The sequence below is a fragment of the Ipomoea nil genome, unplaced genomic scaffold (assembly GCF_001879475.1).
Source record: "Ipomoea nil cultivar Tokyo-kokei standard unplaced genomic scaffold, Asagao_1.1 scaffold2926, whole genome shotgun sequence".
Classification (NCBI taxonomy): domain Eukaryota; kingdom Viridiplantae; phylum Streptophyta; class Magnoliopsida; order Solanales; family Convolvulaceae; genus Ipomoea; species Ipomoea nil.
In genome coordinates this window covers 621,762-635,385 of record NW_017619354.1, presented here as the reverse complement: position 1 = coordinate 635,385, position 13,624 = coordinate 621,762, and the positions used below count along the sequence as shown (strand labels likewise).

Genomic DNA, 13,624 nt, shown 5'->3' with positions numbered 1-13,624 from the left:
AAATTTGCCTTGTCCCACATTGAAAAAATGATATGGGTTTGTATTATATACAAGGTCAATCCTATCATTTTATAAGTCCGGTGCAAAATAAAAACAAGTACTCTTAAATATATGAAGTTAAAAGCTAGATTGTATGAGTTAATTGAAGTTATGTTGCTGCAACTAAATTTAATTGCATTCTATGAAATTGTACTTGGGGATGGTGATGTAGGCAAAATAGTATCCTCAACATGATGAGACTTTAATAAGACTGGTTTAAATAATATAGTTCGGAACGAGTTTGAATACTAAAATTTAACTCGGATTTGAATATGCAAAATGTGTCAAAATAAGTATCCAACATTTGTACTTAATACTAAAATCATGGTTAAATTAAAGTAATGTACTGTACAGGATTATGGCAAAAATGATTGTCAACAGGTTGAAACCTATGCTGGGGGACCTGATTTCAGAATCTCAGAGTGCCTTCATCCCAGGTAGGCTTATAACGGATAATATACTTGTGGCGGCAGAGGTGGGCCACTTTTTGAATCGTAAACAGTGTGGAATGGCTGGGTGGGGAGCGCTAAAACTGGATATGGCGAAAGCCTATGATAGAATGGAGTGGCCATTCTTAGAAAAGATGCTGGAAGTAATGGGTTTTGATGAAAGGTGGATTAAGCTGATAATGACATATGTTACCACTGTATCATACAGTGTGATGGTCAATGGCGTGAGTGGAGGCCAGGTGCAGCCAACAAGGGGTCTCAGACAGGGGGATCCACTTTCACCTTTCTTATTTATTATTTGTGCTGAAGGCTTATCCATGCTTTTGCAGAAAGAGCAGGCAGTAGGGTCTATTCATGGTTGTAGAGTGGCTAGGGGAGCCCCCCAATATCACACCTGTTTTTTGCGGATGATAGTTTGTTGTTCTTTAAAGCAAATGTCCAGGAAGCTACAGTGGTTAAGCAGTGTTTGGAAAGGTATGGGGAGTTATCTGGTCAGTTGGTCAACTATCATAAATCCAATATATGCTATAGTAAGAATACTGGGGAACAGATGAGAGAGGAAGTGGCAGAATGCCTGGGCGTGGAACGGGCAAGAAACTTTGGAAAATATCTGGGGCTACCCTCTTTTATAGGGAGAAATAAAAGGGCTATTTTCTCTTATATAGAAGATAAAATCAGACAAAGAGTTTTCTCGTGGAACAAGAAATTGTTATCACAGGCTGGTAAAGAGGTACTTTTGAAAAGTGTGGCTCAGTCTATGCCCACATTTTCAATGAGTGTTTTTTTGCTCCTTGAATCAGTTTGCGAGTCGATACAAAGGGCCATGAATAGATATTGGTGGGGGAAAGGGCCAGACAGAGGAATCCACTGGAAAGCATGGGATAAATTGTGTATCCCTAAGAAGTTTGGTGGATTGGGGTTTAAAGATCTGAGGAATTTTAATCTGGCAATGTTGGGTAAACAGGCATGGCGTTTCTTAACAAATCCAGGATCACTGGCAGCACGAATATATAAAGCAAGATATTTTCCTAAAACTTCTTTTGTTGATGCAGTGGTAGGAAATAATCCCAGTTTTTGTTGGCGAAGTATTATGGCTGCTCATGATTTTGTTATTGCCCATGTCCGCAGGAGAATTGGAAATGGCCAGGAAACTTTGATATGGGGTCATCCGTGGTTGCAGGATAATCCTAGTCCTATGGTACAAACAGTAATGCCTGAACCATTAAGGGATGCAGTTGTTGCAGGCTTGATAGATCAGCAGACGAAAACATGGGACCCCCATATTTTAACAGATTTATTTGAACCTGAGGATGTGGATCGTATTTTGAAAATACCTGTGAGCCCAGACTATAAAGACACATGGTATTGGCATAATGATGTGAATGGTTGCTACACAGTAAAGGATGCTTATAGGCGTCTAATGGGAGAATTTAATCACAGTTTGGGAGAATTTGATAGATGGATTACATTGTGGAAGTTGAAAGTCCCCCCCAAGTGGAAAACTTTTTTATGGAGAGCGGTGTGTGATATACTCCAACCACAACAAATTTGATCATGAAGAGGGTAGATGTGAACCCAACATGCATGTTGTGTGGTCTTACAAATGAGAATGTTATGCACTCATTAGTTTTATGTGATTATTCTAGAGCTGTGTGGAATATTTCGGGATTGCCTATTATGAATATTTTTTCAACGTCTTTCCCGAACTGGCTTATGACTGTTATGGATATGCTCACAGGCGAACAGGTCAGACGCGTTGTTGGGGTCCTCTATTTTTTATGGATGGCCAGAAACGAGGCGGTCTGGGAACATGCGGTACGGAGGCCGGAGGTGGTGTGGCACCGTGCAGCTGCGGGGGAGGCGAGCTACACGGCACTGCATTCTCGGCCAGTGATGGCACCGGCTGGTGGGGTGGTGACAGTGGCAGCCGGCCGGACGACGTGCCATGTCGATGCCGGATACGATCCGGGCACGGGAAATGCAACTTATGGGGCGGTTTTACTCGGTCCAAATGGTTTGTTCAAAGCAGCGGCGAACGGAAAACTCCCGGGGTGTTTAACTCCTATTATGGCAGAAGCGCTGGCATGCAAGGAAGCCTTGTCTTGGCTTAAAGACCGGGACGAGAACGAGGTGGATATTCTTACGGATTGTCTTGTTTTAAGGAATGCAGTTCATGCAGTAACTACACCGAACTTATCTTATGTTGGAATTGTGATTGAGCAGTGCAGGACAGCTATTAGTAGTTTTGTTTATTGTTCGATTAGTTTTATTTCGAGAACTTTAAATTTACATGCGCATACTCTTGCTAGATTAGCCCATGATCAGGATCATTCTATGTACTGGGATTTAATCCCTCCTGACTCTATCATTCAATTCTTGAATTAATATACTGGTACGCCATATTTCAAAAAAAAGTAATTTTTTAAAAAATAGTAGCATATAATACTTTTTTAAGGTCAGAATTCATATTATATTAAAAAGTGCAATCAATAATCTGAGTAATAATTTGGTATAATTAGTACGGAGTAAAAAATAATAGCATATAAAATCTTTTTTGTTATGTAAATCATCATACCTTGACTGTGCTAGAGCTTATTCATACTGATTTAGCATATTTCAAAAGCACTGAAAGTAGATGTGGAAAACGTTATTATATTTCGTTTATTGATGATTTTTTTCGTTTCAAGAAAATTTATCTTTCGAGAACAAAAGACCACCAAACAAAAAAAAAAAAATTATTTTCAAATCAGAAGTAGAAAATCAGTTAGATAAAAATGTTAAAAGGCTTCGCTCTGATAGAGAATGAGATTATGAAACAAAATTTCTCAAAAGTTTATGTGAATCTTCTGGTATTATTCATGAGGTAATTGCTCCTTAGTAATTGTTGTGCACTCTAATAAGTGCATTAGCTCTGTGCTCAACCGTTCCAACTATTCTTTGGCGCGCGCGTGTGTGTGTCTAGGATCAGATGTGAAGGACTTCCCATGTAAAAAATGTGCATAAATCTCAAGTCATTAATTTCGTCCAGATCTACTGTTTTTTACTTTACAAAAATTGTGCACTTGAAGGCACAGAAATGTGCACTCGAAGTCACAAAGATGTGCAATTGAAACAATTATGGTGTCAAAAAAGTGAGTTATTCAACTTAAGTGTTATTAAAGCAATTACATATACAACTCGTTTGTAAATCTCACAAGTTTCATTAGAAATTTAGCTAAACATTATTGTAAAAAAGGCAAAAGATATAATAAATACTGGTCCATAATTGTGGACTTGAAGGCACAGATATATGCACTCGAATAACAAACTTCTGCACTCGAAGGCATAAAGATGTGCAATTTTAAGTAATTATGGTACCAAAAATGGGGAGTTATCAAACATAAGTGTTATTGAAGCAATTACTCTTACTGATCGTTTGTAAATCTCACAAATTTTATTTAAAATTTAGTTATATATTATTGCAAAAAGAAATCAAAGAATATAATAAACATTGACTCATAATTTTGCACTTGAGGGCACAAAAATGTGCACTTGAAGGCACAGAAATATGCACTCAAAGGTCAAAATTGTGCACTCAAAACGAGAAACTATGTACTAAGACAAAACATATGCACTCGAAGAAGGAAAAATATGCAATGAAAAAAAAGTCAAAATGTGCACTCCAATACAAAGAACATCTAAACTTACCTACATAAAATATTAAAATTACAATAATGTCACCACGTGTTTTTTAATTCGTCATCATTCTGGACTATAATTTAGACAAGATCTATGACCGAGATTTAATCATTTTTTTTTTCCTAAAATCCTCCTTTCTATTGGAACGTTAATATATATATATATATATATATATATATATATATATATATATATATATATATATATATATATATATATATATATATTTATTTATTTATTTATTTATTTATTTATTTATTTTTTTTATTTTTTTTTTTTCTGGATATGCATGAGTCATTGTCAATAAAGACGGTAGATTGAATGGTGGTGCAAAATATAATATAAAAAATTTAGTTCCCAGAATGGCGTGGGTTATCAGTTATGGGGGTCCTTATTTACTTTGAATTACAAAGTGGGGCAGTTCACGTGGCTATTAAGACTTTCACTCATATTTGATGGTGAGGGAATACCATGCTTATATCATGAATCAAGATTAAGTAGCAAGATAGACTTTTGATACACTCGTTTTTAATATAATGCAATTTTATTTTTAGTGTATTATATATTCATTTTGACTTAATAAAAATAAACATGTATCAAAACATAATAAATATGTTAAAAATAAATTAATAGTACATCAAAAATGAATTTACAGCACACCAAAAATGAATTATAAACCTATATCATGATTTATTATAAACTTGTGCATCAAAAATGAATTTATTATTGACAGTTGAATTTTTTTTTTTAAAAAAAAAAATCTCTTAAATGAGAGATGTTGGTGGGGTAGGGTGCCCCAAAATAAAACCCGGTATACGAGCTTCAAATGTGTAATGCTTTTTCAGTTTTCCTAGTTCGGGAGAAACAAGAAAATACAAACATTTAGTGGGGTGTAAATTCTCGCCCACCACATTATGCATTTTTCTTCGTTTCCTTCTCCCCTATTTAATAAACACGTTTTCTATTGGAAAAAAGAGAATGGAAAACTGGAAAAGGTTAAACTGAACAATTGAGGTAAAACACCTATAGTATCAAGTATCACTAGATTTTTCTATTAGAACACAATAATGCTAGTCCCATGTGAATATATGCAATTACATGGACCAAGGTTTATAGTGAATTGTGAACTCTAATACAAAAATTTTGTATCTTCAGTTAACACATTTTGTACCAGAATCTGTGCATCTATAATTGCTGACACATAAGTACAGAAACTATTAATTACAAGTACAGAATGTGTCAACTATAAATATAGAATCTAACTTAATAATTATTAACACATAATATTATAATTATTAGTACCATCGACTACAAGTACAGAATGTATCAACTATATAAATATAAAATCTGAAAATTATTTTTGGACTAAGATTTACAATGTAAGGTAAACCCTGATCCATGATATAATTTGCCTAATACTGTAATACATGCTGGAAAGAAAAAAACAAAAACAAAAACAAAAACAAAAAAAAAAAACAAAAAAAAAAACAAAACATACCATTATGGCATTATCCACCGACGAGAACTTCACCTATGAGTGGTGCCATTCTGTCACAGATAATTCGGGGTGCGGGTAAAACCATTCACAAGAGCACACAGAAAGAAACTATGCAGAGTATAAAACAAAATAGAGTAATGTTTCAAACCAAAGAATTCATAGTAGACTAAATGTCCTCAAGCCCACGCAAACAAAGTCTATGCAGAATATGAAACCAACATTATCCGCAACACAAATTCAGAAGTTCATCAGAAAAGGAAATAATAGTATGTGTGTGTTTTTTTTTTAATCCCAAAATAACCACTACCAAGTACCAACCAGCCCACTCAAGAAACTAGACCATCATTCAATGACAATGAAGCAAGTTGATCAGCAGGGTTGTTTGACTGCTGCTGAGAAACATTCCTCAGGACATCCATGGCCTCTGCAACCTTGGATTTCAGAGCTTCAGGAGACTCAAGCAAATGGAGGACCTCTGTCTGATCCATTTCCAGAAGCATGCCAGTCACCTTGGCTGCTGTCTCGGGCTCCAGCTGCTCCACAAGTGGGTATAAATTTTCGCCCAACATCTGTAGTTGAAACCACATCAATAATACAACAGCAATAAATAATGAAAATTATGACCATAGTCCATAAGGCTAAATTCATTATTTGTGATCTCATTTGGTAAACAAGTTCCTCCACCATAAATTCATGTCAGAATAACCATTACCAGAAGCAGTGAAACTTGAACACATTGCAGTTAGGAAAACAAAATAATAGTAACTTGCTAGTTATCAATCCACTAAAACCAAAAGGAGAGCACATATAATACAACTAAATTTCTAATGATTTTTTATAGAATTGGTGAATAACAGAATCTTAGAAAACATACATATTATATAAAGCTCATTAGATACCACAACTTCAGTTTTATCACTTAACACCATTTATAATTCCTCTGAAGGTTTTCAGTAACTGTAGTGGCATGTAGGAAAATATCTGGTTCTAGCAAAAGGCATACCGTTCTTTGTTCAGTAGGAGAAGCATTAGCAAGTGCAGATGCTAAAGCCCCAATTGGCATTGGCTGAGCCATTCCTGGATCACGCACAGGCATAACACCCATATCATATGGGACAGAGAACATGCCCCCAGCTACACCAGGAATAGAAACATCAGGGAGACCACGTCCTGTAGGATAACGATACCCACGTCCCCTTGGAAGCATCTAATATTCAGGAAAAGAGAAAAATAAGTAAATATCAGAAACAACTTTAATCTTGAGAATAATATTGAGGTACTTTCCACAAACCTGCTGCTGCATCATTGGAACTGGTTGCTGCCCCTGCTGCAATGGACCAGACCCTCCACGTCTGCCACCAGGACGCTGACCTTGCTGACCTTGCTGAACAAGTGGCATAAAGAAATTTGGCATATGTGCCCCCCCAGGCCTCATACCTGGGACAAGCTGCTGTTGATACCCAAAACCAGGCTGGCACATAAAATCAAGATGGTGGAGTAATAATGTCAAAAGCAATGGCAGTATCAGAGCATATTGCTAATCAGGAGCAAAATATTTTGTCTAATTGGTAATAGGATCAGATACAATATAATTGTGGCACTAACAAACTATCAATAAAAAATTTCAGTTTAAGAGATATGATTTACTTGAGGAGGAAGCAGAGCAGGTGGAGGCTGTCCATAGAATATTTGTTGCCCTAAACCTGGACCACCAGGGGGATACATTGGCATACGAGTACCAACTTGAGGTGTTATTGCAATTGGCCGCATCTGAGCAAATTGAGCCTGCATAGCAATAGCAAAGTAGGTGCAGACAAAACTTTACTTTTATTACTTGATTGCGGATCATTCAAAAACACAACCGTATACGGTATACCCCATGAGTGATATAACACAAACTGACACAGACATGCATGTATTTAGGATAATATATTTTGTAGCAACAATGAACAGGGGAAATCAGTGCACAACTGATTCACATCTTTTGCACCAAACCAGTAATGTGCAAATGGAAACAAAATTCTGTGTTATGCACAATTGTATAAAATATGGGCAAAAAGAATAACCAAAGATACCTGTAACCTTGCTCTTCTCTCTTCTTTTCTTTGTGCAAGGGCAACATAGAGAGGTTTGCCATTGATCATCTTACTATTCATCTCAGCCAGCTGCAGAATCAATTCAATAAAATGATTAACATTTCAAGTTTTTCCCAGTGCAAATAAAAATAAACTACAAGTGGCAAACTTACAGCTCTAGATGCCTCCTCAGGAGTTGAATATGCAACAAAAGCCGATCCCTTGCTTACTCCATTAGGGTCTCGCATAACCTATGGCAATATCACAGCCCAAAAAAACAAGATGCTTGGTTAACCAGAGAACATTCATTACCAGTTCATATATTACCTTCTTAATCAGAAGGTTAAGAGACTATGCAAACCTTGTATGAAGTTATGGTACCAAATGGAGAGAATAATTCCTTGAGTTTCTCATCACCAATAGTATCATCAAGATTTTTTATATAGAGATTTGAACCTTGTGACTTGTCAACTGCCTCTTTTGCAGTCTGCTCAAAACGATGTTTTAATTCAAGCTCTCTCTCAGCTTTCTTCTGAGCTTTTCCCACATACCACTCTCTGTTATCAAATTTGTGGCCATTAAGCACTTCCACAGATCTAGCCGCATCATCTGTATCCTCAAAGTTGACAAATCCAAAACCCTTTGATTTTCCATCTTCATCTCTCATAACAACAACACTAGTGAGTGTTCCAAAATCACCAAAAACTTTCCTAAGGTCATCTTCGGTTGTAGATTCAGATAAGTTCTTCACAAAGACATTAGTGAATTTTGTCTTCTCCCCAGCCATTTCTCTTTCTTGCTTGCGAACAAAAGGTCCTACATACACTTGTTTGTCATTCAACAGCATACCATTCAGCTTCTCAATAGCTTTCAGTGCAGCTTCCTCAGTGTCATATTGCACAAATCCATACCCCTTGGACTGACCAGTGGCATCTGTTGCCACCTTGCAAGAAAGAATGCTTCCAAATGCAGAAAATGTATCATGCAGTGCCTTGTGATCAATTGCCTTGTCCAAATTCTAGAAACAATTTAATGAAAAATAAATAAATAATCTGATAAAAATGAAATATCAAAAGAGATCACCTGAAAATGTCTCTAGATAGCTATACCTTGATAAATATGTTTCCAGCACCGCTTTTGCGCATGGTGGGGTCTCGATGGGAATACATTATCCGGATGGGCTTCCCATTGAGAGGAGTGAAGTTCAGCACCTCCATAGCCCTAGCAGCTGTTACAAAAAGCATTAATGGGAAAACACCTATAAGACTGAAAGGAAGCCCCACTCTACATTTGTGTAAAAGGAAGTCCATATCAATGCACAAAGTGAATAACTGAATACCCAGGAAATAACCAAGTTCAAACTTCGAAGACCAAACAACCAATATCTCATTCACAGAAACATGTTGGCATATATAGGCATTTCAAATTAAAAATCTAAATATCTTATGTACATTTTGCTGTATAATTGCAAAAAGACAACTAAATTGAGCAGTTTACACCACAGAACCAAGTGCAAAGTAAATTTTTCACTAGCTCCTCCATATGATCCTCTTCCTCTTCTTTTAACTACATAGATTTAAGCCAATAGGTTTAGGTTGGTTATTCAACACTTCCAAATTCAGAGGCTCAGTCTTTGTTCAGTCCTATTATCAAATTCAAAATTAGATGGCTACAAAAGCTAGAAACACTCTGCAATTATACATTCCAAAAATAAACTAAATACTCGAGCTTCTTACTTTCCAATTTCAACTCAAAATTGTGCACGAATCGGAAATTCAATGAATCAACCATTTAATTTACGATGTTATCAACACAGATAAAGTATACTAAATCATTGATATGAAGGAACGAAACACTAACCATCTTGAGGGTTGCCATAGTTCACATAACCGTAACCCAGAGAGCGCTGGCTAGTCAAATCCCTGCAAACCCTAACCGAGACCACTTGCCCGAGCTGGTTGAAAATATCGTACAGCTGGGAATCCGTGACGGTAGAATCGAGATCGCCCACGTAAAGCGACGTCACGAACTGGTTCACTCCCCCACTGGGGTTCCCGGCCTGAGGCTGCACCTGAACCTGTGCCATCCTAGTTCAAAACCCTAGCAGAAAAAATTGGAATTTTTTTCCCGATATTTTTATATATATTTTTTTGTGCTTTTTTCACTTCCCTCTCCTCTTTTTATTGGCAGAAAAATACAAGTTCAATCGATTTGGATAAGAAACAAAAGAAAAAGAAAAAAAGAAAATCAAACCCCCCGAGGAATTTTTGAAAAATTTTTGCGAGATTTTCTTTTTTCTTTTTTGGTTTTTTTTGATATGATTTTTAAAACATTAAAAAAAAAAAAAATAAAGAGAGGAGAGGGAAGTGTGGATAGGGAAGGATAGTCGGGAATCCGACAAGCGGACGAAGAGATCGCCGCCGGTGACTGAAATAGCAGACAGAGAGGAAGAGATGGAGAGGGCAAACTCCAAAATGGGACGCCTTTTCTTTATACCCGCAGTTGTTGGGGGTTGTGCCTCACCAAAGCCCTAAGATAATCTGTACACCTAAATCCTCACCGTTGGATTAAATCTGTGGGGCCCCATGCCTTCACGACGTGGTCCAAGATGCTGCGACCGCAGCGGAGCTCGTTCCAGATACTATGAGGTAAGGTTTACGGTATTGCTAAGCAATAACTGGAAATTAATAATAAAGAAATAATTGCTATTTTCAGATATAATAATATTAAATAAAAACAATCATCTTATATTTCAAACAAAAATAAAATAAAACAATCATGTTGTGTAGCATAAATATGTAAATATTTGGAGATAAATATATGAGGGGATGAAGTATCACTCCATACTAAATTGTTTAGTATTATACTATTTTTTTAAAAAAAAATTACAATATTATTTACTTTACATTATATTCACCAAATGTATAAAAAATAGTACAATTTTAGTACACTTCAAAAGTATAGAGTACATATAATCATGATGATATAATTTAAGATATTGTAAAAGTTCATACTATTCTACCCTACTTTAATAGATTCATAATATTTATTTCAGTGTGATATTAAAATTTTTACTTGTTAACTGGTCGGTGTCAGACACAGATGTAATAATTAAACTGAAAAAATAAATTAATTATATTAATAACGCAACTAAGAGAGATGATAAATACGTACAAAACAATTGCTATTATTAAATGTTGATGTTGATTTTCACAAAGCAACGAGATTTTAATGTGTCTGACTTAAAGCGAAAAATCGTAAATACAAAAGTTAATTGATACGCTGACTTTACACGTCACCTATTAAGATTGGTAACCCCGTAAACTAACATGAATACACTATAGAACAAGGCGAGAGAACAAAGGAAAAATAAAAAGAATGGAATATCTCGACAAAACAATTAAAATCGGGGATAAATGAGGGGCGAAATGTGTTATTGCAAAAAACATATTTGTGCAAAGCAACAAGGAAAAAGAATTAAATACTATTAACTCTATTACAATATAGTATCTATTCATAGGGTTCAAACTTGAGACCTCTCGTTTGAGGGTCCACAACTATGCCACTCGACCACAACGCATTTGGCAATAAGGAAAATTTTAATACATATCAGCTTCTAAGTTTGATACTCACTGTAAGTTGTATTGAAAATGGATTTTAAAAGTTGTCATTTTGTGATATAATTTTCAGTGGTGTTCACTCTCAACTTTGGTTGGGTCAAATTAGGTTAAGTTCTTCAAAGTGAAATGGTTAATTTGGTACAGACTGCAGAGTATATTATACGAATAAAATGCATAATAGTGAATGATAAATTAATTATCAAAGTGTGCCCATTTGAGTTGCAAAAAAATGAAGTTGGAAAAACTTTAAATAATATTTGTTCCACATTGAAAAAGTAATGTAGATTTGAACAAGTGTTTCAAATCTTGAGAAGGCTTGGGTCATTCTCATCTCCTTTGTAAATGCCTTTTGGCCTTTGAGGATGTGTTTGCACTTCTTCATCAATCAACTTGGGTTTTCCCTTGGCAGCTTCTATCTCAGCCACTTTCTTTAAGTACACTCGGTTGATCTCGTCAAGCTGAGTGGCTAAGGGAATAGAGGTGGTTCCCAACCATTCGAGAGAGAAGTTATCCTCTAGACGCATGCGTTGTAAACCCTCTTCAATGACATCCAAGTTAGACATGCGCAATTTCTACCAAGAGCTCACTCTGATCAGCTCAGAAAACAGGTCCTCATATGTTGATACTATATTGTCCTCTCTAGCATAGATGGCCTCAGGTATAGCTTCATCGGTCATTTGTTGAGTCAATTGGGCATCAACATTAACTTGTCGAGCATGTTGGTCATAGGTAGTAGCTTCACTGTTAGCACCACCACCAGCTCATATTGCAACCCCGGTAATGACATCGCTGATATTATCACTCACCACATCTTCTACTTGTGTAGGTTTTTGTGGGACGGGTTGAGATCGAATAGTAACCAGAATGTTGATCTCGCAGGATGTATCGGCTTGTGTAACAACCTCTCAAACAATGCTCACATCTTCAATTGTTCAAATCACATCATATTCTCCTCGAATTGTAGGTTCGGCATTTGTAACCTCTCGAACGACTACCATTCGACTTTGTTCCCCCTCGAATGGTGACGTCCTGGCCACTACCTCTTGCAGTGTCTCGGTTGGCTTTGACGGTTCCACTACTTTACTCTTCGATTTCTTGGGCAGTATGACCTCAGAGACTTCTGTTGATTTCTTCTTTGGTTTGTCAGCTTCCTCAACCACCAATTTACGCTTTGACTTGGCCTTCTTAGCTAGTTAAACCATGAGAATATTCGATGAGTTTTTTTCTATTACAACTTTCTTTGGTGTGGCACCCTTCCCTTTCGGTGCAAGAGGCTTTGTTATCATATAGTAGCCGTTCATGTGTGCTAGTACTCCATCCCTCAACTTCACACTAGTCGCTCTCAACAATTTGGTCACTAAGAATCCGAATCCTACATTCTGTGTGATCGTTATCGCATTCATGTTCATTGCCTTCTGAATAAACTGTCTCATAAAGTTGAAAACTACAATGGACCAATCCACGAGGTAGTTATTCAGCAAGACACTCAACATGGTAAACTTCTCATTAGTGACGTCATCTGTCCCTGGCACTTTATTCGACTCAAGATGTCGATCGCTATCTCGAACTCTGATTTTAGTGTTTTCTTTTTGAAAGAAAACTTTAGCTCTTATGGGGCCTGATAGCCTTGACTTCCTTCCACAATGAGTCCTGATTGTATGCGTGCCTAGAGCAATCCGTCTATTATCCTTCACGGACTGAAAAGTCAAAAAGAGTCCTTTATCGCCATGGACGATCACAGCATTCGTCCCATTCACCCTTCAACGAATTTCGTCGCCCTTCAACCTTGCATTGACGAAAAATTATGTGGCGTCAACCAAGTGGACAGTTTTGTAGTCATGCGTCAAATACTTTATTAAGTCGGCATCTTCGAAACACTTTATGAACCTTTCTATAGTGGCACAATCAATGGAATGCTCCAGGTAGCCATACATGTTAAGCATCAAACCATTATTGACCTTGTTACTTAGCGCTTCAAGGGCTGGCAGGTCGTTAGTATGAGAGTTGGGGTTGGAATTGGTGGAGGATGAGGAAATCGTCATTGATGAAGGTTTTGAGGTTTTGGGAAGTTTTGAGAGTTTGAGATCTTTGGGAGAGAAACAAGCTAACTTTTTACAATTTGCTAAAAAGTAAATTTGATAACTGAGTTTTGGGTTTAAATACCCCTTGAAAAAGTAATTTGGTCAAAGAAATATGGATAGCTTGAATTTGATTATAATAAATTACAATCGGTCAAAGACATAAATATTCTCATAAATTTTCGAT

The 13,624-nt window shown here is 36.6% G+C and overlaps 2 protein-coding genes across 2 annotated transcripts; one reads left to right on the top strand and one right to left on the bottom strand.

Annotated features, from left to right (window-relative positions):
* The first annotated feature begins 397 nt into the window (after positions 1 to 397).
* On the top strand, positions 398 to 2,873 carry LOC109161653. The gene is made up of 3 exons (XM_019310144.1): positions 398 to 829; positions 931 to 1,927; positions 2,227 to 2,873. The coding sequence occupies exons 1-3, from the start codon at positions 398 to 400 to the stop codon at positions 2,871 to 2,873; spliced, it is 2,076 nt and encodes a 691-aa protein (XP_019165689.1).
* A 2,909-nt stretch (positions 2,874 to 5,782) lies between these two features.
* Positions 5,783 to 10,231, bottom strand: LOC109162019 (polyadenylate-binding protein 8-like). The gene is made up of 9 exons (XM_019310655.1): positions 9,600 to 10,231; positions 8,849 to 8,967; positions 8,101 to 8,757; positions 7,913 to 7,990; positions 7,740 to 7,829; positions 7,312 to 7,449; positions 6,956 to 7,135; positions 6,668 to 6,871; positions 5,783 to 6,233 (listed from the first exon to the last, which is right to left on the bottom strand). The coding sequence occupies exons 1-9, from the start codon at positions 9,823 to 9,825 to the stop codon at positions 5,991 to 5,993; spliced, it is 1,935 nt and encodes a 644-aa protein (XP_019166200.1). The 5' UTR covers positions 9,826 to 10,231; the 3' UTR covers positions 5,783 to 5,990.
* Positions 10,232 to 13,624: the final 3,393 nt, after the last annotated feature.